This window comes from Lepidochelys kempii, chromosome 10 (genome assembly GCF_965140265.1).
Source record: "Lepidochelys kempii isolate rLepKem1 chromosome 10, rLepKem1.hap2, whole genome shotgun sequence".
NCBI lineage: Eukaryota > Metazoa > Chordata > Testudines > Cheloniidae > Lepidochelys > Lepidochelys kempii.
In genome coordinates this window covers 66741836-66768799 of record NC_133265.1, presented here as the reverse complement: position 1 = coordinate 66768799, position 26964 = coordinate 66741836, and the positions used below count along the sequence as shown (strand labels likewise).

Genomic DNA, 26964 nt, shown 5'->3' with positions numbered 1-26964 from the left:
GTATACTACAGAGACTTTGGCTTCACACTAAAAATTCACCCAGTTCCATTTGCATCATTAGGATGCCAAGAGCAGAGCTAACTCCCACATGACAAAGCTTGCTCTCTTCCCCCTTGCTCCAAATACCTTGAGAGAGAGCATGACTGTACAGATAGCATATGGGTGAATACCAGACCTGTGTCTCCCCTAATCATAGAATATCAGGGTTGGAAGGGACCTCAGGAGGTCATCTAGTCCAACCCCCTGCTCAAAAGCAGGACCCACCCCCAATTATATCATCCCAGCCAAGGCTTTGTCAAGCCTGACCTTAAAAACTTCTAAGGAAGGAGATTCCACCACCTCCCTAGGCAACGCATTCCAGTGTTTCACCACCCTCCTAGTGAAAAAGTTTTTCCTAATATCCAACCTAAACCTCCCCCACTGCAACTTGAGACCATTACTCCTTGTCCTGTCCTCTTCCACCACTGAGAATAGTCTAGAACCATCCTCTCTGGAACTACCTCTCAGGTAGTTGAAAGCAGCTATCAAATCCCCCCTCATTCTTCTCTTCTGCAGACTAATCTCTTATGCCACAGAAGCACTGCACCCACTGTTCAGCACAGAGGTCACAGCTACGGCTTTATAAAAACTGCTCTGACTACATCAGGAAAACATGTTTAAAACCATTTCAGCTACTGTAATGGGGCTTTGCCAGCTGTGCTGTTGGGGTATAAACTTTGATATAAGAGCTTTTGAAACTCTTCTCTTTGCAAAAACCATTCCAACAAAATTGCACTCCGCACACCCTGGCAACAGAACGACTAGCTGCAGCTGTTATTCAGACTGGTTTGTTTGTTTTTGTTTTTTAAAGAATGATTTCCTAACAGGCAATTTTGTAGAGTCCACAGGATTCTAGTTGGCTACTGATTGTGCCTATATGATACTCAATGCCACAATCGTATCTTCTGCCCACTTTCTTTTAAAAAAAAATCTTTAAAAGACTCAACACTGCTGCCAGACTGACAGCACTGAAAACGGCTGTCTTTTATCTACAGAGCACGTGCCATGTGGTCAGCTCAGCATACACATCCCCACACTGCTCCACAATGGGCCCACATCCTGACCCTGAGCATCCAACTCTTAAGAATGTAATTCAATCTCTGTTCCCACTCAGTCCTTGGCAGGGCCAGATTTACACCTTGGGCGCCCCTAGGTGCAGGGGCTCAGAGCCCCACCCCACCGCCTGCGGCAGCTCGGAGCAGCAGGGTTACCTTGCTGCCCACAGCAACTTGGAGCTCTGGGGGTCCCTGCTGCCCACAGCGTCTCAGAGCTCCTAACCGCTGCAGGCAGTGGTGGTACCCCGACACTTTTAACTTTTAGGTACTCCGCTGCTCACAGAACCCCAACTGCCCAGCACCCTCACACAGCCCCACTACAACTTCCCAGTGCCCCACACAGATCCCCCACTGCCCAGCACCCCGCACCCCCTCACTGCCTGGAGTCCCCCCCCGCCAAGCCCCCCCCAGAGACCCACTCTCCCAAGTCATGCCCCCGGGCCGCACTCAATTGGCCCCACTCTGTCCGTCGGGCTGAGTGAGGAGCACTTCAGCTGGGCTACATGGGGCTGTCTCCCCCTCAACAGGCCCCACCCACTGCTGGGACCCGGGAGCAGCAAAATTTGAAATTTTAGGTGCCCCTAGAATGCTGGCGCCCCATGGCACATGCCCACTGTGCCTAATGGGAAATCCGGCCCTGGTCCTTGGCCCCTTTGCAGAAAAGGCCAACAGTGATACCAGTCACTGCCAACTGTGATGATGGGACACTTGCCATCTTTTCAGAAGGGACACTTGCCATCTCCTCTGGGTGCTGGAGGGGGACCCACACTATATCTCATAAAGCAGGGGCTCCAGGCCGGGGGGGTGTGGAAGGGGATCCTGGGGCATAGGCATAGTTTTACTTCTATTTTGGGCGGGGCAAGGGCTGTCAGGGCTCGAGCCACCTCCGCACAGCAGGGTCCAGGGAAGCAGTGCCACCTACACCCCCTGACTCACTCAGGAGGCCACCCAGCCTGTCTGGGCTACGGGGGGACACAACCAAAAAATACTCAAAGCGGGGACTCAGTTCAAAAAGTTTGAAAACGGCTCAGGGTGCAGGGAGGGGGTAGCTAGGGGCTGTGTACAGGCAGGGGGGCTCCCACTGTAGCTCCCACCTTCAGCAGGCAGGTGGGGGTGCTGGGGGTCCCGGCTTCAGTCCCCTGCTGCTCCTAGCTTGGGGAAGGGAGGTTTGCCGGCTTCAGCCCCACGTCACTCCTGGCTTTGGGGGCTTGGGGATGGGGGTCCGCCTTCAGCCCCACACCACTCCCGGCTGGGGAAGGGGGAGGTGCCGGCTTCAGCCCCGCGCCGCTCTCGGCCTCAGAGCACCGGATTTCAGCTGCAGGGCTCTGCGGCCCCCCCGAAAGGGCTTGCAGACCCCCAGGGGGCCACAGACCCCTGGCTGAGAACCGCTGTCATAAAGGTTACTACGCAATCATCAAATGTTAGTAGCCAAAAGGTGTTTGGATTACCACCCATTTCACTTTTTCTGGAATCATCCCATTTTTAACAAGAAAATCTGTTTCCTATAAGCACTCTGATGCATTAATGGGTCCCAAACACACTGCTGGCTCTGAGAAAACATCACCATATTGCAGTGTAAGTGATGTCCAAATTAGTCCCATTAACCTGCAAAAATGTGATGACTGGGCTAGACTTTTGTGCATTCAGACCAGTGACTTAGAGGTGAAAGACTCTCTCTGTATTTCCAGTGGGCCAATCACCATACTGTCTAGGTCAGAGGTGGGCAAACTTTTTGGCCCAAGGGCCACATCGGGGTTGCAAAAATGTATGTAGGGCTGGGTAGGGAAAACTGTGCCTCCCCAAACAGCCTGGCCCCCGCCCCCTATCTGCCCTCTGACTGCCCCCCTCAGAATGCCCGACCCATCCAACCGCCCTGCTCCTTGTCCCCTGATTGCCCCCTCCCGGGACCCCCCCGCCCCTAACCACTCCCTCGGGACCTCACCCCCTATCCAACCCCCCCTGCTCCCTGTCCCCTGACTGCCCCGACCCCTATCCACACCCCTGCCCCCTGACAGGCCTCCTGGGACTCCCATGTCTATCCAACCCCCCTGCTCCCGTCCCCTGACCAACCCCCCCCGAACCTTTGCCCCATCCAACCACCCCGTCCCCTGACTGCCCCTGGGACCCCCTGCCCCTTATCCAACCCCCCACCCCCACCCCGCTCTCTTACCATGCCGCTCAGAGCAGCAGGAGCTCACAGCCCCGCTGGAGCCAGCCACGCTGCCGCGCTGCCTGGCAGAAGCGGTGGGCCAGAGTGCCGGTGGCGTAGTGCGGTGAGGCGAGGCTGCGGAGGAGGGGGGCAGGGGTTAGCCTCCCCGGCCGGGAGCTCAAGGGCCGGGCAGGACGGTCCCGCAGGCCGGATGTGGCCCGCTGGCCGTAGTTTGCCCACCTCTGGTCTAGGTACATCCTGTTACCAGTAGCTCGAGTGCCTCAAATCCCTTTTGTCTGCCTGTTAATTAAAGGAGAATTTGTCGTTTTACTTACCCCATTTTCTTCTAGTGCTGCCAAGGGTTTATTAATGCTGTTGACAAATTTGTTGACATGCTCAAAGTGCTTTGTCATTTCTGTTGCTAGGACCATGTCAATAATGGCTTGACGTAGGGTTCGATATTCATTCCTGTTTAAAAAAGGAAACAATTAGACATGAGGACTCATTCACTAAGGGCTGCTTGCTTAAACTAACCGAATCCCTCTGAAAAAAATACTATAGAGCAAATATACCAGAGACGGGTAGGGGAAGGGAGAGACAGAGAGAAGGGGCTGGTAAGCTGAATCTGTGCTATACAAATGCATTCCTTTTGTACAGTGGTGCGCAGTGAATTATATACCATAGGGGACAGTTTTGTCTCTCTAAGAGCTGCACATGCTGGATGGGAGAGGAGAAGCCAACTCCTCAGCAGCGCTGCCAGGAGACACTATGTCTGCACATGCCTCCCATGGTGTTCTGGCAGCACACTTAGCAGAGGGTCTTGCTTCAGCCAAGCTTCCCCCATCACTTTCTTGCTAACACAGCTAGATGAGTAGGAAGAGTGGAGCTATGGCCATGCTCCCACCCCAAAATGCAGCAGCCTCTACATTTAGCCATCAGCCAGCCATATTACACCTGCCAACTGGTCTGGTGTGCTGAGGGGAAGGGGCTCCCCTTTCCACCCAGCTACGAGCACAGGTCAGCCATTGCTTGACCCTAGATGTAGAATGACATAAAATGGGTTTTAAAAGGGGCACTGACACCAATTTACAAGCAACCAGATTCGCCCTTATTTTAAGGCTATAAAAACAACGAAAAGTGTTCATATTGAGAGTGACATTGTAAGCTCCTTGTTCTGTGTTTGGGCAGTGCCTCGGACAGTGAGGTCTTGGTCCATGCCTAGGGCTCCTAGGTTCTGTGGCAATACAAATCATCATCAACAACATTATCATTTAGATTTTGGCATTCTCTGCGGTATGAGAGAGATCGGTATTGTTTCATGAGCAAACCGATCAAGGGGCTAACTCCACCCTCCAGAAGCTGTGATTTTCCTCTGGCATTTTTTTATGTTGCCGTAAGATATGTAGAATAAGAATATTGTGGTTAATGGACTGATAAATGTCCCATATTTTCAACTCACCTCTCCATGTTTTTAAAGATATTGCATTTATCATCCCGTGTGGTGAGCTGGAAAGCCAATGCGGCATGATGGCTCTCTAGCACCGCGGTGTCATTGTACAGGATTGCTAGTTCACTCCCCGCATTGCACAGGAAGGAGTTTGTTCTTCCTGGGTGATCCACGTCATGGACAGTGGCAGCAATGAGAGCAGCAACCTCATCAATTGGATCCAGAGTTTGCTGAAAAGAGAAGCCGGGGACATTTAGGTTTCCTGGAAGAATCACTAGAAATCCTGCACTGGTCCTTAAAGGTTAAACTGAACTGCTTAGAGACAAAAGGCAGGATTCTGCAGATTGCTTAGGGATAGATGTTCTAAAGAGCCATGGAAAGTTCATTGTATGCTTCATGCAACTTTGCATGACATTTTTGGACATTTTGTGCCCTCCAGATCTTACTTTATTCACAATTTGGACAAAATGCATCAAACTTGGAAAACTGAGATTCCATGTTCTGCCATGGCAGAAACCACCTTCACTAAAAAATGAGTATTCTGACCTGGAAAAAGGTCTGTTGCTGCTCAAAAATAGTTCGGTTTTGACAAAAAACAGGCCCATTTTTGGCAAACAAACAAACAAACAAATAATCATGTACTATAGGCCCATTTTTGCTGAGTTCAGAATCAGCTATGGCAGATGGGTTCTGCAGGATGAGTGAAGATGTACTTTCCTGTCTAAGAGAAGTCTCAGTCCCATGGCCGGGCCAGCAGCCTGACTAAGTGGCAGGCTATGCAGTGCAATAGTTATCTCTGTTAATTTTGACTACTGGAGATAATTACTTTCTCAATGATGCTTTGAGCCCATTCCCATGGCCCAGGTGCAAGACATTCCTTATTTTCTGGTGGAGCCTCAATCCTTCTCACTGGCTCTGGGGCTGAATTTTCTGGAGTTAATATGTTCTGATCTTTTTCCTACTGTAAGGCTGGGGGGTTTGGGTCTCTTTACATCTGCAAGCTTCTTGGGATGCACCATCCACTGTGCTTTATGTCTAAAATTGTGCAGCTTTTGTTTCAGCCTTAGAAGGTCTTTAGTAGCAGAGAGCAGGAAATCTGCATGTTCTCAGCACTGCCCTCTTTCATATGGTACAGCAGTCACTTTGACCCATTTTGGGCATTTATGGGAAGTGTGAGTATCTACAATTCACTCAGTTCTCTTACTTCAATGGAAGTTCAGCCTGAATAGAGACTTCAGGATTTGGTCCTAAAAATTAGCCATCAAAGCAATGCATTGAATTATCCACCAATATACAACAGTCCTCCATAAAAAAGCCACAATTTCCCAAAGAAATATGCACTCCATTAAATGTGGTTCTATTGACAGCTACACAAGCATGTGTTAACTTGGGGTTTGTCTATATGGCCCTGGTGTGCAGACTACAGGAGTGAGAGCTGCAGTGTGCAATAAAGTTTTGTGCTGTAAACTGCCCTGCATGGACACGGTTTCAAACAGGACTATGTTAGCATGAATTAGGTGCTAGCAGGGTCTACAGGGGTAGTTACAGCGCAACACTCTAGTGTGAGCTGCAACTTACACTGTAGGGCCATATAGACAAGCCCTCAGTTGTAGCAGGTCCACTTGCATTGCTAGCGTTAACGGGTCCTTCTACGACACACACCAATTGTAGAGGTTAATTAGTACTTGCATCAGCAACCTATGGAAACCAACAAACCAACCACATTGGGGCCATCAGGAACAGCTTATAAACTCCAGCTTTATTTGGATTATCAAAATTTCAGATCAACAAACCAGCACCTGCTTGCAATACTTCTTTCATGATACCTGGACATACAGCGAGAAGAAGAACAGTGTAGCCAGGGCTGACACAGTCCAGGTGGAAATCCAGGATGCTTTCTTTATCTATGTACTGTCCCTTATAGACACTATGGGGCAACAGCAATGTGTCCCAGGCTTATTCCCTTTGTTTGATGAGATCGCTATGCTCTGTCCAGTTTTGGATGAATTTACAGTCCATCATACATTGATGTCACATTGCTAATCTTAGTTCTATCATGCTAAACCCTACTGCACACCAATGAAAACACAGTTCTACAAACACTGTTTCATTATTTTGGGGCTCAGATATGACTTTTCTTAATGCTCAATCAAGAATCTGGCCCAGAAATACTGCAGTAAAGTGACAACCCTTATTCACACATGACTTGGCATGTAGACCCAATAGGTCTATTCAAGGAGTAAGATATTACTCAGTGTGAGTACGGGTGTCAGAATCCGGCATTCTTCTACTAGGTTAAGCTTGAATTGCTGTTAACAAAACTGGGCAGCCTGTAACTGCTCAGATACATGCAGTATCTCCTTTGCTTTTGTTTATTACAATTTTTCTTTTCCTGTGCATCCTGCAGATGAATAAAAAACTTTTTCAAAAAGGGAAGGGCAGTCACACTTCTTTGTCATTGGAACGATTCCAGATCACATCTGTTTGTCACAGATATTCACGGGAAGGCAACCAAACCTTTGGCAACTTGAGGATTGAAAACTTCCAGTGAAATTCTCTCTCCTCCTTGGGGTATATTGCCTCAGAGTTGGCCTCTGGAGAGCAGGTTAATGAACTACAGCTCCAGGTTATAATACATGCACCAGTTTTAATGAGAGGTTAGAAATTTGTTTACCATCACAAATGATGCCCCTTTGAGCAAGGTTCCACCGCTAACAATAGGCTCAGGGAGACCAATTCAGGATAGGAAGTTTGGTCCAAAGCTGTGGCAGAGAAGCACCCAAAGCCACAGGGCATGTGTATGTAAGTGTGGCTGTAGTTTACCTTTGCACTCCCCAGATCCCAGGCCAGCTGTATGCCAGTCTGTTCCCCCAGTATATTTTAGAGCAGTTCTAAAATATTGCACTAGCAGCCAATGGTCTTGTAAAGGATTCTCTCACCGCAGGAGCACCTCTGCTGGCTGGACATGGCACAGCGGCTGTCTCCCTGTAAGGTGCACCCTGCTGATAGTTGCTCTGTTGTTGTGGTGGTCTCTCTTCCCGCAACTTGTCCCTCCAGCCAGGTTATACTTTAGTCCACCCCTTCTGGTGTAACAAAGAGTCCAACCCAGCTGCAGTCCAGTGACCTTGCAGCAGGTCTTCCGCCTGTCTCTGGGCTTCACAGTCCTTACACCCATTACTTCAGGAGGTTTCACCTCATCTTATTCAGTGGCTAGTAGGGGAATCCAGGCCCACCCTCTACTCTGGGCTCCAGCCCAGGGACCCTGTAACTGGAAGTCAAGGTCTTCTCCCTCAGACTTCTTGCTGCCTCCTTGTACTGCTGCCTACCTCTTCTGTTCCCCCAGAGAGTGACTGCAGACTCTCTCTCCACAGCCCCTTTCTGCTGCAAACATCCTGGCTTCATAGTCACTAGCTCCTGCCCAGCTGATCTTCACGTTCAGTTAAGCCTGGCTTTCCCTCCACATGCAGCCAGGCTCGTCTAAGGCCCACACAAACCCTGTCAGACATACCCAATCACAGGCCCCAGTGGATCAATATGATCACAGGGCATAAAGAAACCCCAGACATGTTTCCTTTTTTGCTGCCACACCACTCATGTTCGCAATAGCAAAGGGCCAGGTTTGGCATTGGAGCTGCTATGCTTTCTCCATGACACCTGGGTATCCCCTAGATGGGGGTGATCCTCCTGGGAAAGGACAGACAGGGAACAAGGCTGCTTTGTTCTGATGGTGTGGTGCAAAGCAGCCTTAAATGGGCTTATATTTTAAAGACCTATTGGAGAGTGTATTCCCAATGGGAAAATGTTGCTCACCCATTTGACTTTCACACTGCTGGGGTGACTGTAACGGATGGTTTTCTTTTAAAAGAAGGCTCTCTCTACCTCCTTCCAAGTACAGCCCAGCTCTGTGGTGCTAGAAACTACTACCAGACATAATTTCTCATCTAATATAATACAGGTCAGCTCCTCAGCTGGTGTAAATCCACATAGCTTCCTTGACTTCACAAGTGCTATGCTGATTTACATCAGCTGAAGACCTGGCCCTGTATATCAGTTATTAGGGTTGATTTCTGCTAATGTTCCCACCACTCATGTATTTTCCACCTCTACTGTATTTCTTATAACCCTAAACTTACCTTTACCCTTTCTTTGGATAAGAAATAGGCAGTGGCATGCAGGACATCTGCAGAATGAGTAGAATTATGATAGGAGTTGGAGGAATGGTAGTTGGCTTCAATAACTTGTAACCACGACCTCAGAGTTGATTCTGAACAGTTTAGGAATTCACAGATTCCAAAGCGAGCAAACATTTTGAGACCAAGATAAACCAAAGGCCTGGAGAGAAAAACAAACAGAAAGTTTTAAAACAAATGAGTTAGATAGAAGGAAAACTAGACAGAGCAAATGAGACTAGCAGAGAAAGCATTTTTAAACTGTTGATATGTCAGATTAAGTATAAAAGTTCAACTGTTCATAAAAATATACTCAAGATTTGTAGAAAGCTTCCGCCTAACCACAATGTTTGGGACTGATACTTCTGGAAGTTCCTGAGAATTATTAAAATACTGAACAGGTTCTATCCTCCTGGTAAATCCATTTGCAATTTTTGTTTCAGGGGGTCTTCTGCCTCTCTCAGGGCTCTGTACCCCCCCGCCAGCCTACCCTCAAGATTCCATGGCTCATCAAACTTCCTGCAGTAGAGAGAGACTAGAGGTGATGCAGTGCTTGCTGCTCAGGGAGAAGAGGCGCTACTCATGCCCCTCCAGTCTATTCACATTGTTCTTCAAATATCCCACCGTTGCTGTATCAGGGTTACAGCTCCACCAGAAGGAGTGCTAGAGCCCGCCAGTCAGTGGTACCTGGCTTCTGTTAGAGCTCCCACTCTTGCTAATGTTGGGGGAGCTGCAGCAGTGGTAGTGCAAAGGTGGGACATTTGGAAGATCGAGATTAAAACTAACACCACAGTGCAGACAAGGTCAGAGTGTCAGCACGCTCTCTCCAGCACTCCTTGCTCATGCCAGCTCAGGAAGCAACAGCTGGAATGCAGGAATCAAGCCCCACATTGTACTAGAGAACAAAAATCACAGGGCAATTAAAGCAGCCTGGAATAATGTCTAATCCCAAAGCAGAGAGCAAGCAGTATTTTCGATCCAAGAGAGAGGAAATATTGGTATAGAGGTGTACAGCCTGTTCAGGAAGGCCAGACAGAGAATGAAGGGAGGAGGTGTTGCATTATACATCAAGAATATATATACAGGGCTGTCCCTACCCATACGCAAAGTACGCAGCTGCGTGCTGCTCCAGACCCCTGCTCTGCCTCTTCCCCATGGCCCGCACCCCTGCTCCACCCCCACCCTGCCTCTCCCCACCCCTGCTCCGCCCCAGCCCTGCCCCCACCCCCCTGAGGACTGCAGCAGGGTCGGGCTGCACTCACTGGCTGTGGGAAGTGCAGCGACCCGGACCTGGCCCCAGCCCCCTCTGCGCCACCGGTGAGTGCTGGGGGGCGGTTTACCCTTGCCCCCCCAGTCTCAAGGCTGGGAGCCAGGGGAGTAGAGTGGAGCAGGTTGGGGCCGGGTCGCTCCACTTCCCGCTGCCCCGTGAGTGCAGGGACCCTGCACTCATGGGGCGGTGGGAAGTGGAGCGACCCGGCCCCAACCTACTCCACTCTGCCAGCTCATGCTGGGGGGCGGTTTCCCCCTGCCTCCAAAGCCTGCTCCTGCCCCCCGCAGAGGCTGGGGGCTGCGTAGGGCACCAAAATGGCTAGGGATGGCCCTGAATATATACACATGTTCTGAGGTCCAAAAGAAGGTGAGAGGCAAACCAGCTGAAATTCTCTAGGTAAAGATAAAAAGGGAAACAAAATAGGGGTGATGTCATGGGTAGGGTCTATTACAGACTACCAAATCAAGAAGAGGAGGTGGATGAAGCCTTTCTAGAACAAAAAGAAAGAGCCAAAACACAAGACCTGATAGTAATGGGGGCCATTATCTATACTGATATCTGTTGGAAAAATAATATGGCAAAACACGAAATTTCCAATACGTTCTTGGAATGTATCAGGGACAAATTTTTTTTTCAGAAAATGGAGGAAGTAACCGGGGGGGGGGGCGGGGGGGAGACTTTTGAGACTTGATTCTAACCAACAGAGAGGAATTGGTTCCGAATTTCAAGGTGGAAGGCACTTTGGGTAAAAGTGACCATGAAATGATAGATTTCATGATTCTAAGCAAAGGAAGGAATCGGAGAATCAGAATACAAAGAATAGCAGACTTCAAAAAACAGACTTCAATGAACTCAGAGAACTGGCAGGTAAGGTCCTCTGGGAAGAAAATCTCAGCGATAAAGAAGTTCAGGAGAACTGGCAATTTCCCAAGGACATAATATTAAAGGCAGAACTACACACTATCATGATCTGAAAGAAAGACAGGAAGAACAGTAAGAGGCCAATATGGCTCAATCAGGTGCTCTTTAATGACCTGAAAATCAAAAAGGAATCCTACAAAAAGGGGAAACATGGATGAATTGCTAAGGAGGCATATAAAAGAATAGCACAAGCGTGTAGGGACAAAATCAGAAAGGCTAAGCCACAAAATGGCAAGGGACATAAAAGGCAATAAGAAGAGGTTCTTTAAATACATTAGGAGCAGGAGGAAGATGAAGAAAAGTGCAGGTCCACTGCTTAGCAGGGAAGGAGAGCTAATAACTGATGACATCAAGAAGGCTGAGGTGTTTAATGCCTATTTTGCTTTAGTCTTCACTAAAAAGGTTAATGATGACCGGATACTCAGTAGAATTAACATTAACAAGGGGAAGGAACACAAACCAAAATAGAGAAAGAACAAATTAAAGACTATTTAGATAAATTAGACGTATTCCAGTTGGCAGGGCCTTATGAAATTCATCCTAAGATACTTAAGGAACAGGCTGAAGCAATCTTGGAACTATTAGCAACTATATTCACAAACTTATGGAGGAATGGTGAAGTCCCAGAGGACTGGAGAAGGGCAAACATTGTACCTGCAGCATTAAAAAGGGGAACAAAGAGGACCCGGAGAATTATAGACCTGTCAGCCTAACTTTAATACCCGGAGAAATACTGGAAACACTCATCTGTGACAGGTTTCAGAGTAGCAGCCGTGTTAGTCTGTATCTGCAAAAGGAAAAGGAGGACTTGTGGCACCTTAGAGACTAACAAATTTATTTGAGCATAAGCTTTCATGAGCAACAGCTCACTTCCTGTAGCTCACGAAAGCTTATACTCAAATAAATTGTTAGTCTCTAAGGTGCCACAAGTCCTCCTTTTCTTTTTACTCATTTGTGAGTACCTAGATCAGTGGTTCTCAACCTATTTACCATTGTGGGCTGCATATGCAGCTCTCTGTGTGTTATGTGGGCCGCATCCACACAATATATATACTACCTGCACATCTACAAAAAAACCCCAACATTTAATATTTGTCATATGACAATAATATGGTTCAAATCGATATAGCACCTTTCATTTCAACACTGGCAAATGTCTACCACAAGCATTTTAAATGAGCAAAATAAGTCAAAACGTTACCTGTTAAAATGAATTAGTTTATTGTGAGGGTGGTATGGCATATTGCCACCCTCGCTTCTGCGCTGCTGTTGGGCTGAGTGCCTGGAGAGCACAGCTTCAGAACCCGCCTGCCAAGTGGGGGTACTCTCCCAGCCAGAGACTGACCCTGCGCACCCAGTCCCCACCATGCATCCAGCTCCCCATGAACCCAGGGACTGTTCCCCACCTCCACCCCAACCCCCCCCTCCCCCTCCAGCCAGGGAATTCCCCCAATCACGCAACCTCACTGGGACTGTCCCCCCGGCATCCAGACCGGCCCCAACACTGGGCTGGCACACTTGCCTTTCCTGCAGAAATAGGGTGCTCTGACCAAGGCAGAATGGCTCCCTCAGAGACTGTCCCCTCCAGCATCCAGTCCGCCACCTAGGAATTGCTCCCCATGCACCCAGTATCCCCCTCAAGGACTGCCCCCCAGCACTCAATGCCCCCATCCAGGGAGTGTGCCCCAGTTTCTAACCCCCTATCCAAATCCCTTGCATTTGCTGTGATGCTGGGAGCATCTTTCCCAGACCTGAAGAAGAGCTCTGTATGGCTCGAAAGCTTGTCTCTCTCACCAACGGTAGGCATGTTTGAAAGTTTTGGTCTACTTAAATACTATCACCATAACATGCTACAACATCTGGCCTTTAAATCAAACTATCCTCACATGTGTGGAAGCTAGGAGAGTTATTACTATATAGCATTAGTAGGCAGAGAGCTCACTATGCTTCTGTATCAGGGAACTGTCACTCTTACAGCACTGAGTTTAGATTTAATGAGCTTTTTGTCTTGGCACCACTTCCATATGACTACTTGGACTTGAAAAAGAGCACTAATAACTTATTCACAGCTGTGATTCACAGAACGCTCACTTGAATTTTCTTAACAAATGGTTAGCTTTTATTTAAACGTAGAAAGGATATGAAAGAACATGTGAGCAATCTAAATTATAATTCTTTTAATTAGAGAAAGCTGCAACAATCTATCACCTTTTGCCTTTTCCCAGTAGAAACACAGAAACTACCTAAAAAGAAAAGGAGTACTTGTGGCACCTTAGAGACTAATACATTTGTTAGTTTCTAAGGTGCCACAAGTACTCCTTTTCTTTTTGCGGATACAGAGTAACACGGCTGCTACTCTGAAACCAGAAACTACCTAGTTAGCCTATACATATTGACGGTGACATAATTAACTCTTCATTAACTGCAAAGTTCACATGTAACACATTAATTCACATCGACTGACTACCATTTGTTTAAAAGTATTTGTATCTGTAACCTCTTTACTTATGGAAACATAAGGCAAAGGAAAAGGCATAACATTTTGGACATAAGTTTCTCCATTTGCAATAAAATATAAAGTTACAATGTCATTTTAAGGAATAATAAAACATCAGATTTTTTCCAAATGCATATGTTTGTTTTTTGGTGTTGTTTTTTTTTTGGGGAGGAGGTGGATTTTGTTGTGATGTGTTTTGGGGGATTTTTTTGTGTGTGGCTTATGCAGAAAAGAGCTCAAATAAACCTGGGTAAAGATAAAGGGCTTCAACCTGAAAGTAAGATAATCAGTACTTTGCAGGATCTAGCCCCTAAATTATAATCTTTTGGAATCTCAAATCACATCAGAAGAAACATAGAACAGATGTAATAGATTTCCAAAAGTATATTTCACCTTTAGGCCAAGACAAAGCATAGAAAATTTCAGCCCCACAGGGAAATTTTAACAGGTATCAACAAGTAAAAACAGAGATTTATAATGAAGTTATAGGGTTAATTATTGCATTTGCTGCTACTGAAGTATATTAGAATCTGTTACAACTCTTGCAATGACAGATAAGGAGTCTGTACGTTGCAGTATGAACAAAAGTGTAGTTTGTTGAGTTTATAGAATTGGGGCCCTTCTTCTACTCCCAGTTGAAGTCAACGTTTTTAGAAATAGATACACTCTGGCTACAAGGAACAGAAATAAGGTGTGATCTATCAACCCTTTCTGTAAGCTCAGTAAACTGACACTGCACGTAGTTTGTAGTTCAAATGGATATAATTTGGATCCCCAGACTCCAACAGCCAGATCTGTCAAGATTTTTTCTAATAATGTGAAAAGAAAGGGACGTTGCCTTTTTTCAAAGCCTCATCAAAAGATATATGAGGGCTTCAGATCCAGCCAGTATTTCTCTGTAGAAATCTTCAGAAAATAAATTTGTGATAATGCACAAGGTACTTAAAAGTATGGGAAGCAAGTAAGAAGGCAAGAGACATGCGCAAATGAGGAAGTTACACACGTTCTCCTTTTGAAAAAAGGGATCCCAATTTGAAAAGTAGAGAAAAAGAAATTAAAATGCTGAGTATGATGATGAAGCAGCAGCTAATTCTTGGTAGCTTTAACTGGCAATTCTTTTGCCTTACTAACCTTTTATGGGTTGCAGCCTCCAGTTCAAAGATATCAAAGTCCCAGTATTCTTCATTTTCCATTGCTTGTGCTATCCGTGGTGGGATGTCATTAAGGGAGATAGGGGAGATCAAACTGCCAGGAACCTGATGAGTTTCTGTTAAGGAATATATTTGGGGAATAAAATTAATTTACTATGATACAACTTTTACTAAACACTGTGGCTTCTCTTCTCTGAAAAACCTTAAACATTCTGAGCAATTCCGCTGCTGCTGTTTGTAATGCAGTAGAAAATTGCGTATAAATAAAAAAATAAAAAGTCCTTGGAACATTTGATCAAACCATTTGCTATGTTTCTGAAATCTGTTAGATCACAATTTTTAGCATCCCCAAAACTGCAAAGAGAAAACTTACGTTTTGCTGACAATATGTATTCATTCCCTGATAATCTTCGTAAACCATCCTGTTAAATAAAAATTGATTAATCAAAAAAGTTCTCATGTACTCTCTGTTCCAAATGTAAAGTACTGTTATCTAACATGGCACTAAGTAATAGTGCAACGATTCTACATAAGCTTGACTATGTCCTGTTTCAGCCTTAGAAGCTATCTTATCTGTCTTTGTCTAGATCAAAATGTTTTAGATATGCCTATACAAATACTTCGCCACCTTGGTAGATCATAATGGAAGGAAGATAGCAAGATGCAGATCACAAAATTAACTAGGTTCTATCTGAGCAGTAATTTCTTAAGCCCGGTATTGTGGTTTCAGACAATATGCCCAAAGCAAAAAATCTGCTTCCATCTTTTTGTATGTGCTATCTGGACCTTGGGTCTGGATGTGTCCACGCACTTCCTGTAGAGCAAGTGGGTGAGCAGTAGTAGGAAACAGGCAGAGGGTTGGCTCCACCCACCTCTCCTGGAAGCCCAGTACAGTGGCTCTTGTGACTTGCTGCTAGTTCAGGCCAGCAACATTTTACTGTGGGCAAGGAGAAAGCAGGAAGGAAATGTGCCTCAGAGATATATACCTGAGTGTCAGTGCCTCCCTTGTTTAATTCTGGGGTGGTATTTAAAGACACAATCTTGCCCTTAGTGGTTAAAATAAACAGAATTATGTATTTGATATTTACCCTTAAACTCATCAGTTTAACAATATTGGATCAATTCCTGCTTGCTTCACAGATGCAAGCAGGATTTAGCCCAACATCTTTTAGATGTAGTGAATTAATGTTGGCCCTGTATGTATAAACTAGTTGTTAAAAAAAACCCTTTATAAACACACCTTTCTAACTTACTAATAACATTATATGACTAGTGTACAACAGAGGCAAATCTAGATGCCATATCTGACCTGTGTAATGTCTGCACTTATAAGAATTATTACATCTAGTTTCTATTTTAAGGTTTGTAAGTAAATTAGTCTGGAGTTTTGTGACTTATGGGGAAGGCTGTCCTGCTGTTAAAGCAAGTTAAACATTTCTTCAATAGCACTGCTGTGACACAAATATTCAAGACACCAGACTCAGAGTGTCCTTGAGAATAAAGGGCTAGATTTTGTTACAGTTGAGATACCAGATCCGATTACAGCTGGCAAATCTATGTTCTGATTTTGAATGCCATTCCCACATTGAGTTTAATAACATCCAAATAATAATAGCCTAAATGACACACAGAGACAGTCTCTTGTACATGAGATCATCATCATATTCCTATTATGCCTCTGGCATTTAGGGCAGTGACGAAGCTCCTCCACTCCTGTCTGTTTCTGGCAAGTCTTTCAATGGTTCCCCAGCTGTGCCCCAGGTTTTTCAGCTCGGCTTCCACAGCTCTTTGCCATGTCGTTTTCCGGCAGCCTCGTTTTTCACTTGCCTTCAGGTGTCCATCTTATTGCTACTCTAGTGATGGAATCAGTTTCCATCCGAAGCACATGACCAATCCATCTCCAATGACTCCTGGCAACGATGGTGCTCAGATCCTCTTGGCTGCACTGTGTCAATAGATCTAGGTTTGAGATTGTTCTGGTCCAAAAGATACGGAGGATTTTTCGGAGGCAGGTTGTATGGAATGAAGACAGTTTGGACATGTCATATTTTCTCATTCCCCAGCATTCTGCACTATAACGTAGTGTTGAAAGTACGCAGCTCTGATAAATCTTGAGTTTGGTTCTGGTGTTGTATTTTGCTGATTTCCAGACTGTATTTAAACTCCTGAAGGCATTCCTGGCTTTACTGATTTTGTTCCGGATGTCCTAGCTTATTCCACCTTCCTGGCTGATGGTGCTGCCCAAGTATGTGAATGTTTCTACATTGGTGAGAACATAGTTCTCTATCTGTACTGGTGATAGTGAGGCAATATTAAAGGTCATGATATCTGTCTTATTGCGATTGATGTTCAGTCCAATTTGCTGGCTGAATGGGTTGAGTCAAGGTGTTTTTTCTTGTATATCATGTTGGGTATGTGATAGAAGAGCAAAGTCCAGGTCTTCAAGGGATGAGAAGAGTGTCCATTTAATGCCTCTTGCCATGTCTTCTGTTGTACACCGCATTACCCAGTCGATGGCAATATTGAAAGGATTGCAGACATGACACACCCCTGACGTACTCCTGTTTTGACTTCAAAACTGAGCTCACTGCGATCAACACTGCATGTAAAGTTGAAATAGAAGCTTTTGATGACATTGATTATATGGAAAGGAATTCCGTATGCCTGCAGAATGAACCATAGGCTGGTCCTGTGAATGCTATCAAAAGCCTTCTCGAAGTCTATGAAATGTATGTAGAGTTGCTGTTGCCATTCTAAGCACTGTTCTATTTATGCTTCGTAGAGTGAAGATCTTGTCTGTGCATCCACGCCCTTTCTGAAAACCAGCTTGCTCTTTTCTGAGAACACTATCAACTGCCTATAATATATGCTGGACTACGATCTTACACCAGGGATCGGCAACCTTTGGCATGCGGCCCATCCGGAAAATCCGCTGGCAGGCCGGGATGGTTTGTTTACCTGCAGCGTCTGCAGGTTTGGCCAATCGCAGCTCCCACTGGCTGTGATTCACCGTACCAAGCCAATGGGGGCTGCGGGAAGTGGCGTGGGCTGAGGGATATGCTGGCTACCACTTCCCGCATGGCCAGTGGGAGCTGTGATCGGCCGAACCTGCGGACGCTGCGGGTAAACAAACCGGCCCAGCCCGCCAGTGGATTTCCCTGACAGGCTGCGTGCCAAAGGTTGCCGATCCATCTTACAACCATACTTCGCTTGGCAGAGATAAAAGTGTGATACCACGCTAGTTATTACAATCACTGAGAGTTCCTTTCTTTGGCATTTTCACTATAACCCCATTGGTCCACTCATCTGGCACTTTTTCCCTTTCCCAGACTGATGTAAATAGAGGGACCAGGATAGATACTGCTAATTTAGGATTTACCTTGAACAATTCTGCATTCAAGTTATCCTTGCCAGGAGCTTTCCTATTTTTTAAGGATCTGATGGCTTGAATAATCTCTTTCTTAGTTGGGGTGTCTGTGTTGATATCAAGATCTTCTTCTGCCTCCTGGATGTTTGCTTCCTCTTTAGGCGACTCCCTGTTCAGCAATTCTTTGAAATGCTCTGTCCAGCACATTTCTTGTTCTTCTTTGGTTATTAGTAGGTGTCCTTGTTTGTTCCTGATGAGAGAGTTTGTTGGTGTCTGCCATTTACCATGGATAAGCCGTGTCATTTTGTAGATGGTTCCTTGTTCACCATGAGCAGCTGCATCCTCTGCTTGTGTTGCCAGATTATCAATATAATGCCGTTTGTACATGAGATGGAATAATTTAATCTTTCATCTTCAACTCCTTTGCTGAACAAATGTTTCTTGTAGATCATTTTCAAAATCAATATATACTATACATTCATCCTCTGAAACATCCCTTCTCTGACGCTCCCTTTGCCTTGTAAAAGTTTTTGTTCTATATCCAGTGAGGATTTTGTATATTATGGTACACTAACTTTCTGTGAATCCTTATGCCATATGATCATGGACTGACGTTGAGGGTTGTGTGGGATCAGAACACACATTTGCAGAGGTTGGTTCAGATGGAATGAAGTGAGCAATGAGTCAGTGATATGTACCAATTCAAAGAGTAGATGCAAAGGCCACTTAAGCTGTAGGCAAACTAGACAACTGCCTCAGGGTGGCAGATTTCTGGGAGAAGCAATTTTACATGGGGATGCAGACTGGTCTACAGGGGCACGAAGTGCAGAGAGCACTAACGTGTGGTGCTCTAATGCCCCATATAGATCCTGCTGGTGCGAGCTACACTGATGTAGTCTGTTCAGGTCAGGCAGGCCGCAGGGCAGCTGGGCTCAGAGAGACCTCTGTGCGTGTGCACTACAGGAGAGCCAGACTTGACAGTGGAAAGCAGCCTCCTGTCTCACTGGGCTTGGCAGGGAAGATGTGGGGTTGACTGGGCACCAGCCATCTGGCCCCGACAGGGAGTGAGAGTGAACTGGGGGCACCCCTGCCTTCCAACCTCCTGCAGGCAGCCACTACTCCTCCCCAACCTCCCTCACAACCCCCCTCCCCCGACCTCTGTAGGCACCTGCACCCACCCTATGCCTCCCCCAGAAGCCTGCCCCCTCCACCTCCTGCACAATCTCCCCTGCCTCCCATGCGTGCATCATATGATAAAGTTTGGGCTCCCAACTTACGCACAGAACTTTAATACGTATACTTGAGTAGTCCATTAATAAAAAGAATCAAGGGACCTGATCCTCCTTTCACTTGTAACAGTGTAAATCAGGAGTGATTCCATTCAAATCAATGGAGTTACACTGATGTAAACTGAAGTAAGTGCACGGAGAATCCAGGCCCCAGCATTTATGTCAGCAATTGTTTGCCATCATATGTACTCACTGTCATTAATCCTCCAACGAGATCATTCGTATGTGGATCTTCATCTTTTGTCCCAAGTTGTGGAGAGTATAACTCAGTGGTTCTTAGAATCTCCAACACTCGATCTAAAGCTTCTGCGACAGGCATGGGACTGCTTTCTTGTGCAGCATTGATAATATTTATTACCTAGGTTAATATAAGAAACTCTTGAAATTTAGAAGTGATTGAAGAAAAGAGAGATTCTCAGTGACTAATATGAGAAGTCATCGCTACTAAACATAGCAGTATTTAATCCAGATCGTGTAGAACTACTGTGAAATCTCTAGGGGATCAATAGTGAAACACTGAGTTTTTTTATTGACTTTGGGAGCAGGATCAAGGTTTTAAAGAGGCCATTCTTATTAGGCAACTTCCTGTCTTAAGATACTGGCCCAAAGTATCTCCAAACAGACCCAGTACAATCCTCTTCTATCTTTATCAGAAAGTCACTTTATTAAGCAACTGATATTTGTTGGTCTCTTGAGTGGTTTCTTGAGATACAGAGTCAGTGCCTGTGTTGTAATGTGGGTGCTCCGGGGCTCGAACATCCACAGGAAAAAAATAGTGGGTGCTCAGCACCAATCAGCTGTTTGGTGGCTGGGGGAGGGCAGAGAGCAGGGAGTGTCAGGCAGGTGAGGGCCTCAGGGGAGGGGTTGGAGTGGAGTGGGAAGAGGCAGAGTGAGAGTGGGGCCTCGGGAGAGGGGGCAGAGTGGGGGCAGGACCTGAGGCAGAGCACCCCCAGGGAAAAATAAAAGTCAGCCCCTATGCATTACAATGAATATGTATGTAAGGGAAATCCAGTCCCTTCCTTTGCATGGGCAGAGTGCTTCCAGGCAACAGAACCAGTGTGACTGTGCTAAAGTGGGAGCTGAATGTGGAGAGAGATGCAGAGGGTGCACACCCCTATGTGGCAGGCAGAGGGGACAGGCAGGGGACAGTATGGGCAGGCAAGGGTGGATTGGGAACAGAGCATTTGCCACTTCCTGGATCTTCCCAGTCACTCACTGTGGGAGATGGGAGGAAGGGAAGACATGGTGTAAGGGCCAGCATAAGCTTCTACAGCCATTGCATGTGGCCCAGCTACTCAGGCCAGGTGTTGTGCAGAGGGTTTCTGCCATAGTATTTCAGAAAAAAAATCCAAGTAAATTCTGATTGTCTGACTTCATGAACACCAGCAATGGTGCATTACCTTGGTGATGGGTGCTTCAATAGTCATGGAATGTATCCTGGCCATTGAGGAGTGTCGCCTCTGTGAACTGCCTGTGCAGAAAACAAAGCAAAATGAGCACCCTGATTGAAATGACAATGCATGACATCCAGAGTTAGCCAAGAATTCCTCATTTGCCATGACCTTCAGGACCACCTATAACAGCATGCATATGCACACATGCCCTGCTATGCTGATTAGGATGCCCACATAGATGCACGCTGAATCACCAACAAAACAGAACAGAGATAAGTAGCCATAATGGCCTGGCAAGATAGTTGCTGTTTTTATATTTTAAATATTTTATAAAATGTTCAGCCACAAGCGCCATATGTACGTTGCTTTTGGGGGGGCGAGGAGGGGCCTGTAATACTACAAGGGTGTAATACATGACAAGACACAATGAGTCAGATCATCAACTGGTGTAAATCAGTGTAGGTTCTTTGAACTTAATGCAGTGATGAGGAGCTATGCCAACTGAGATTCTAGCCCGTAACAACCGATGTTATTAATCAGGGACTGGAAAACATACATCTTTTGTGTCAATTAGCAATTTTTGGCAGCAAAGGCCAATCTAGGCTACTTCCTGTTTTGTAACCTGTAAGATGTGGCTACTTCTCTGCTACTCTTTGTGCTGAGCACATCTTCAGCATCAGAATCCAGGCTATTTTTGTAGCAATGGTCAAAGTCTGGTGAAAATTAGAAGTAAATCTGTTACTTCAAATTTTCACCAGACTTTGACCGTTGCCTAGAATGTACTGATACACGTTTTAACAGAAGCTTTATAAACACCAGCAAAACCCTGCAGTATGTGAAGGGTAAAATGCCATGATGAAGTGTAACTCCCTGATGTATGACACAACACAGTGCAAATAAAGCAAACAAAAAATAAGAAGAAATTTAACTTTGACTTTCATGGGAAGAATAAGTAGGGAAACTAGAACAAACCCCAATACTTGTGGGGGCCCCAGAATCTGCTACCTTTACTAATGATGAAGAGTAACTTACTTTGTGAGTAGCTCTATGAATTCTATGGGATTACTCATGACAGTAAGTGCTACCCAACGTTAGTAAGGGTGGCGGAATCTGGCCTTTCGTTTCTAAAGGTTTCAAAAAAGTAGTATAAAAAATATTGTTCAGAGGCAAAACACATGGGGTAGTTGCATAAATATGAAATATTCATGGCTTGGGGGTTTTTAAAAGCCATGTGAAAAATATACAAACATCCACTTATCTAACATACCATCACTTCCTCTTGAGGTTGTGGATCTGACATCGAGCGATCCTTTCCTCCTATCTTTGTGTCGGCAAGTCTGAATATCTGTGGAGACATCAATGTTATACAATGACTGCAACAAAGGCTCTTCCCAGATTATATGTTAAAGGAAACTAAAGACAGGTAAAAGCTTGGTAGCAGCGGAACAACATGCATAATGCTACAGTTGGTTGGAAAACAGCTTCTTAGAACTGTATTCACACTGGTCTTGCCATGGATACTCCCACGTCATAGTCTCTGAATGCTGCTCTTGCCTCAAGCAAAGACGCAAAAGTATATGGCCTTTGTGTAGAGGATCAAAGAGCACCGAGAGTCCTCTCTTAACCCACTGCATTGGTGCAGAATGGTGTTCAGCCACAGCACTGCCAGTAATAGAGCTGCAGAAGTCAGAGGGACCCTGAAAATCCATTACGGATCTAGAGAGACAAGGTGGGTGAGGTAATACATTCTACCGGACCAACTTCTGTTGGTGAGAGAGACAAGCTTCCGAACTACACAGAGCTCCTCCTTAGGTCCTATGGGTTTACACAGTGGTGAAGCTGATGATCATTTCCCTATCCCACCCCTACCAACCCCTCAAACTCCGGGCGGAGTCTGCATTGTCTTTAAGGCTACCCCCTGAACTAGATGTGTTTCATGCCAGAGGCAGAAAGCATTTGGCTCTAAGGCAAGATAGAAACTTCAGTAGACAAGAGTTCTCTGATGTCTGAATATTCCACATCTTAGAAAATCACCACTAAATGGCTTCATGCAAGAGTTGTTGGACTGTACAAATAATAATACTTAGTAAGCCAACCTTGACATATGTATAGACATTACCTACTTAATCCTCAGAACAGCCTATGGGAGGGAGTCTGTTCTCCCTGTTTTACAGATGGGGGAACTGAAAGGCAGATACAGTGACGTAAGTCAATAGGGCAATTTCTGAGCTCATTTAGGCCCACACAGTCCCATTGCATGTGGGTTAATTAGCACAGTCCCATTGCATGTGGGTTAATTAGCACAGAAAGTGGTTACACAAGGATAACTGAGGACAGGGTTTGGCCCATTGCTTGTTTTTTAGTTTTAATTGACTCATACCAGTTAAATGTTTGTCTGTGAGCTGAGATTGCCTAAGGCAGGGGATGGGGGCATTACTGCTGAGTACAACAAGGAGCAGACAGAGAGTTGCAGTTTAGGACTCTAAGTGTGGGTGGACATACTCCTTCATCCCTTCAAAGGAACTAGTTTAGGCTGGGAAGATCAAAAGGGGAGCTGAATTATAAGCAGAGCCCAAGGGCTTGGCAGAGAGGAGAGGATGAACAAAGGATTTATTTTAAGTCCTCTAAAGTGCCAATACTGGAGGGGCAAATCCCAGCACTGATGGGGTATGTGTGTCTGAAGACCGCCAGGCAGGAGAGAGTAGAGTTAGACAGCAAAATCCCCTGTGGCTGCTTGTACAGAACGCCCTGGAGTGCTAGGGTGTTGCTTTCTTCTGATTTACTCCCTAAGCTACCTCATTGTTCCCCCACACCCTCCAATGGAAGATGGCTTCCACCAGAGGCACATGAGGAATGTGGGTTTGATCCCTCTGCTTTTCTGTTTGTAGCAGAAAGTGGAATAGCATAACTTGGTCCCACACACCTCCTGCTTCAGGTGGAAAGGAGGCTAGAGGCACACGGGCTATATGGGTACCTTTGTTAAAATGTACTGCTGTCTCCTGCAGCACTGCCCCAGATCCTGAAGTGGCATTACTGGAAGCTGTAATGTTTGGGGCAAATCCTGCTAGAATACTTCAGTATTTTTTTTAAAGGGGAGGAGGCAGTTATCTGGGTTTTAATTTAAATTAAATAAAAAACCAACTGGGAGTTTCCTAATCATAATTGTTCAGAATATAAACAGATTGATTTGGGATTGAAACCACCCTGTAAACTCTGGAACTCTAAGGCCCATAGAAGCCCAGGCGAGTTTTGCCATGAACTTCAATGGGAGCAGGACCAAGCCCTAAATGATGTGCATTCATCATCATATCCATCCATGTGCAATATCCCAAAATAGCAAAAGCAACAGATCTTTAATAAAGAAGCAAAAGGTGCATGCCATGAATTATATTAGCCATGACGTAATTCCATCTCGATGGTGTCCTTGACATTTCTAATCTAGTCATAGAGATTGCATCAACTACACTACCTACGATTGGAATGTGAAATAGAGCCAAATGTGGTACCCACTCTTGGTTCTAACACAGACACATTACATTTTCAAGGTTTGTTTGATTTATGTTACTGCTGAAACAAATTTGCCTGGCATAGATAACTCGCATTTATTTTGTCTCCCCCAGGAATACATTTTATTGCTATCTAAATATTATTGTTTTCACTGCGCTTTGTAACCCGTGTTTGAGTCTGATCTTAGCGAATCTATCTAATCTTTTCCTGCATACATCCCATGCTTCTTGTGACAAAAATGCAATCACGTACCTGTCTGAGATTCAGCCTGAACACGTTCACATATTCTTTCTGCCTACAAATCAATATAAGAAAATCCAGTTAATCAATTTCCTGATCACGCTGTGATATTTTCTGCTTAAACTAAAATGGACAAGTCACCTTTTTTCTTACCTTATTGTTGTCATTGCACAGTCTACTAATTGACACATAGTGTCTAATCTTTCTGTAGGCAAAAAACAATGCGTTATTGTCGCACCAATTCCCAGCTCTGATTCACATCTAGCGGCATTTTAAATTTACAAGATCCATACTAGCAATAAATCCATCCAGAACAAATCGTACTCTGTGAGGGCATGGAACCAATGCAGTTCAGCTGCACGGGAGGGCAGGAGGGAGGGAGGGTGGGTGGGATGTGTGTGCTGTATAGCCATGCTATGTGGGCTCATTCTCTGCTGCTGCTGGGGGAAGTTTAGGTGTATGATGTGGCTGGTGCATCTGCAATGATGTAGGTCCAGACAGACAGATTATAGGGATTAGGGGTGGAGCAGTCACCTAGGCTAGTACCATCCTAAATGCCTCCAGATCGGCATGACACTCCCTGTGCCAACCACATTTGCTTTGTACTCAGGTAATGTATACATGAGTATGGGTCCATCTCCTTTGCTTTGTATCACAAGCTGCCAGATGCTTTTGCTCCACTGATGGAGAATAGAGAGTATGAATTACTACCGAGGGATGCCAGCAATTTAAAACATCCCACTTCTTCTGCCTATAAAGAGTGGAGTTTCCACTGCTCACTTAATTAACCTATAATGTTTGTTGGATAGGAAAGAAGTTGCATATAACCTTTCCTTCATGGTAAGACAGATCAACTGAGAAGGGAGGGACATACAAAACTGGGGGTTTCCGGAGGAACGTGTACTCTTATATCATCAAGCCCATATTATTTTAATAACTCTGCATGTTTTCCACTGGCATCACCTAGGAAGAAGCATCACAACTAGCAAGTGATGATAATCAATGGAGGAACTGGACTGCCTGATGCTTCAGTAGAATAGGAGGAACTAAGGCATAAGGTAAGGTGCATGTTTGGAAAATTCCCAGAGAGTTTGGGGATTGCTACAATATGTGCCAGCTGGTCCCCCTTTCTTTATTGAAATTGCATAGGTGGACTTACCATAAATGTTCTAATAATCAATATTTACCATTCTGCTCTAAACGTCTCAGTCAATGGCCGAATGGAAGTGCTGGAAAACGGGAATTTTGCCTGAGTAAGGAATGTTAGCTCCCTTTGGGCCAAGTTCACCTGGGATGTAAGTGTAAAGGACCTACACAGATCCAGTCGCTGCACCACAGAACCAGTCTGCACACCAGCCTTGCATAGGCCAGCATGGATGGAGATGATGGGAGGGAACACAGGCTCTAGGTTTATGTGGCCCCTCCAGTGGCCTCAACACAAGGCATAATGGGAGCACGCACCACTCTATCCCGCAGGCTGGAATAATAGTCACAGGGAGTTTGGCCCAAACCCTGGCTCTGCACTGGGGCTTGGATTTCACTTCCCTTGCATACAGTGCAATTAGCAGAGCATTATGTGAGTAAAGTGGATTTTACCCTGAGAACTTAAGTGGTGGATCTGTCCCACTGCAAGCTTCCAGCTCTGCAGGGATGAATTTCACTTAGAAAGCAATAAAGACTGATGCAAGACCCACTGAAGCCAATGGGAGTTTCTGACTTCATTGAGCATTGTATCATACCTCAAATACATATTGACAAGGTACTTAACTTTTGCACTTACCCTCCCTGTCCGATGACAGGTATTATCTTCACATTTTGTTGTATGCTATCTCCATTTTTCTTTTTGGCGTAATACATTCCTTGCCATTCCTGCAAAAGTAGTCCAAGGATAATTACATTCAATTAAGTAATTAACAAACATAAGGCTATTTTTTACAAATTCCTCTTCATTTATTACTGCCAAGAGAGTCAGGAAAAAAATAAAAACAAATCTAAATTTGATATATTTTCATTTAAATCTGCTTTGCAATCCCAGACCTAGACATTCATTCTTGGGGGTCGTAGAGGCAATGCATGTGTCAGAGAAACATGGACGCAAAAAGAAGAAATATGAAAGAAGAGGAACTGAAGATGCAACTGGGGCTGAGGGTTCTCACTCCACTTACAAATGACTCATTCTTTTAGCTCATTGGAGAAATTATCCACCTCTCCAGAAAACTCAGACAGCCTCTCCCTTTGCCCAAGTATGTTATTTATAAAAACAAATTTAAGAAAATTAAACTCCAAAATAATTTCACACAATTTTGAAGCTGAATTCCAAAGACAGAAAACATGAGACATTTTTTGTATATATAATAGCACACTGACCAGTGAACTGGTTGATGGGCTCCAGAGGAGTCCAACTCTGGAGGGGTTGAAACATGCTTACTTCTTGATCTCTGAAGTTAGCATTGTAGTTATAATAGATCC

The 26964-nt window shown here is 45.3% G+C and overlaps 1 protein-coding gene across 4 annotated transcripts in view; it reads right to left on the bottom strand.

Moving 5' to 3' along the window:
- Nucleotides 1-26964, bottom strand: part of PDE8A (phosphodiesterase 8A) — a 198436-nt gene that overhangs the window by 9518 nt on the left and 161954 nt on the right. For all 4 annotated transcript variants that reach the window (XM_073304039.1, XM_073304041.1, XM_073304040.1 and 1 more), the window contains 11 exons: nucleotides 26276-26364; nucleotides 24649-24700; nucleotides 24508-24550; nucleotides 22016-22093; nucleotides 20755-20825; nucleotides 19548-19712; nucleotides 15072-15120; nucleotides 14679-14814; nucleotides 8824-9022; nucleotides 4703-4920; nucleotides 3579-3711 (listed from right to left, as the gene is read on the bottom strand). In XM_073304039.1, coding sequence (XP_073160140.1) covers nucleotides 3579-3711; nucleotides 4703-4920; nucleotides 8824-9022; nucleotides 14679-14814; nucleotides 15072-15120; nucleotides 19548-19712; nucleotides 20755-20825; nucleotides 22016-22093; nucleotides 24508-24550; nucleotides 24649-24700; nucleotides 26276-26364 — 1233 coding nt within the window. The remainder of the gene's footprint in view (nucleotides 1-3578; nucleotides 3712-4702; nucleotides 4921-8823; nucleotides 9023-14678; nucleotides 14815-15071; nucleotides 15121-19547; nucleotides 19713-20754; nucleotides 20826-22015; nucleotides 22094-24507; nucleotides 24551-24648; nucleotides 24701-26275; nucleotides 26365-26964) is intronic.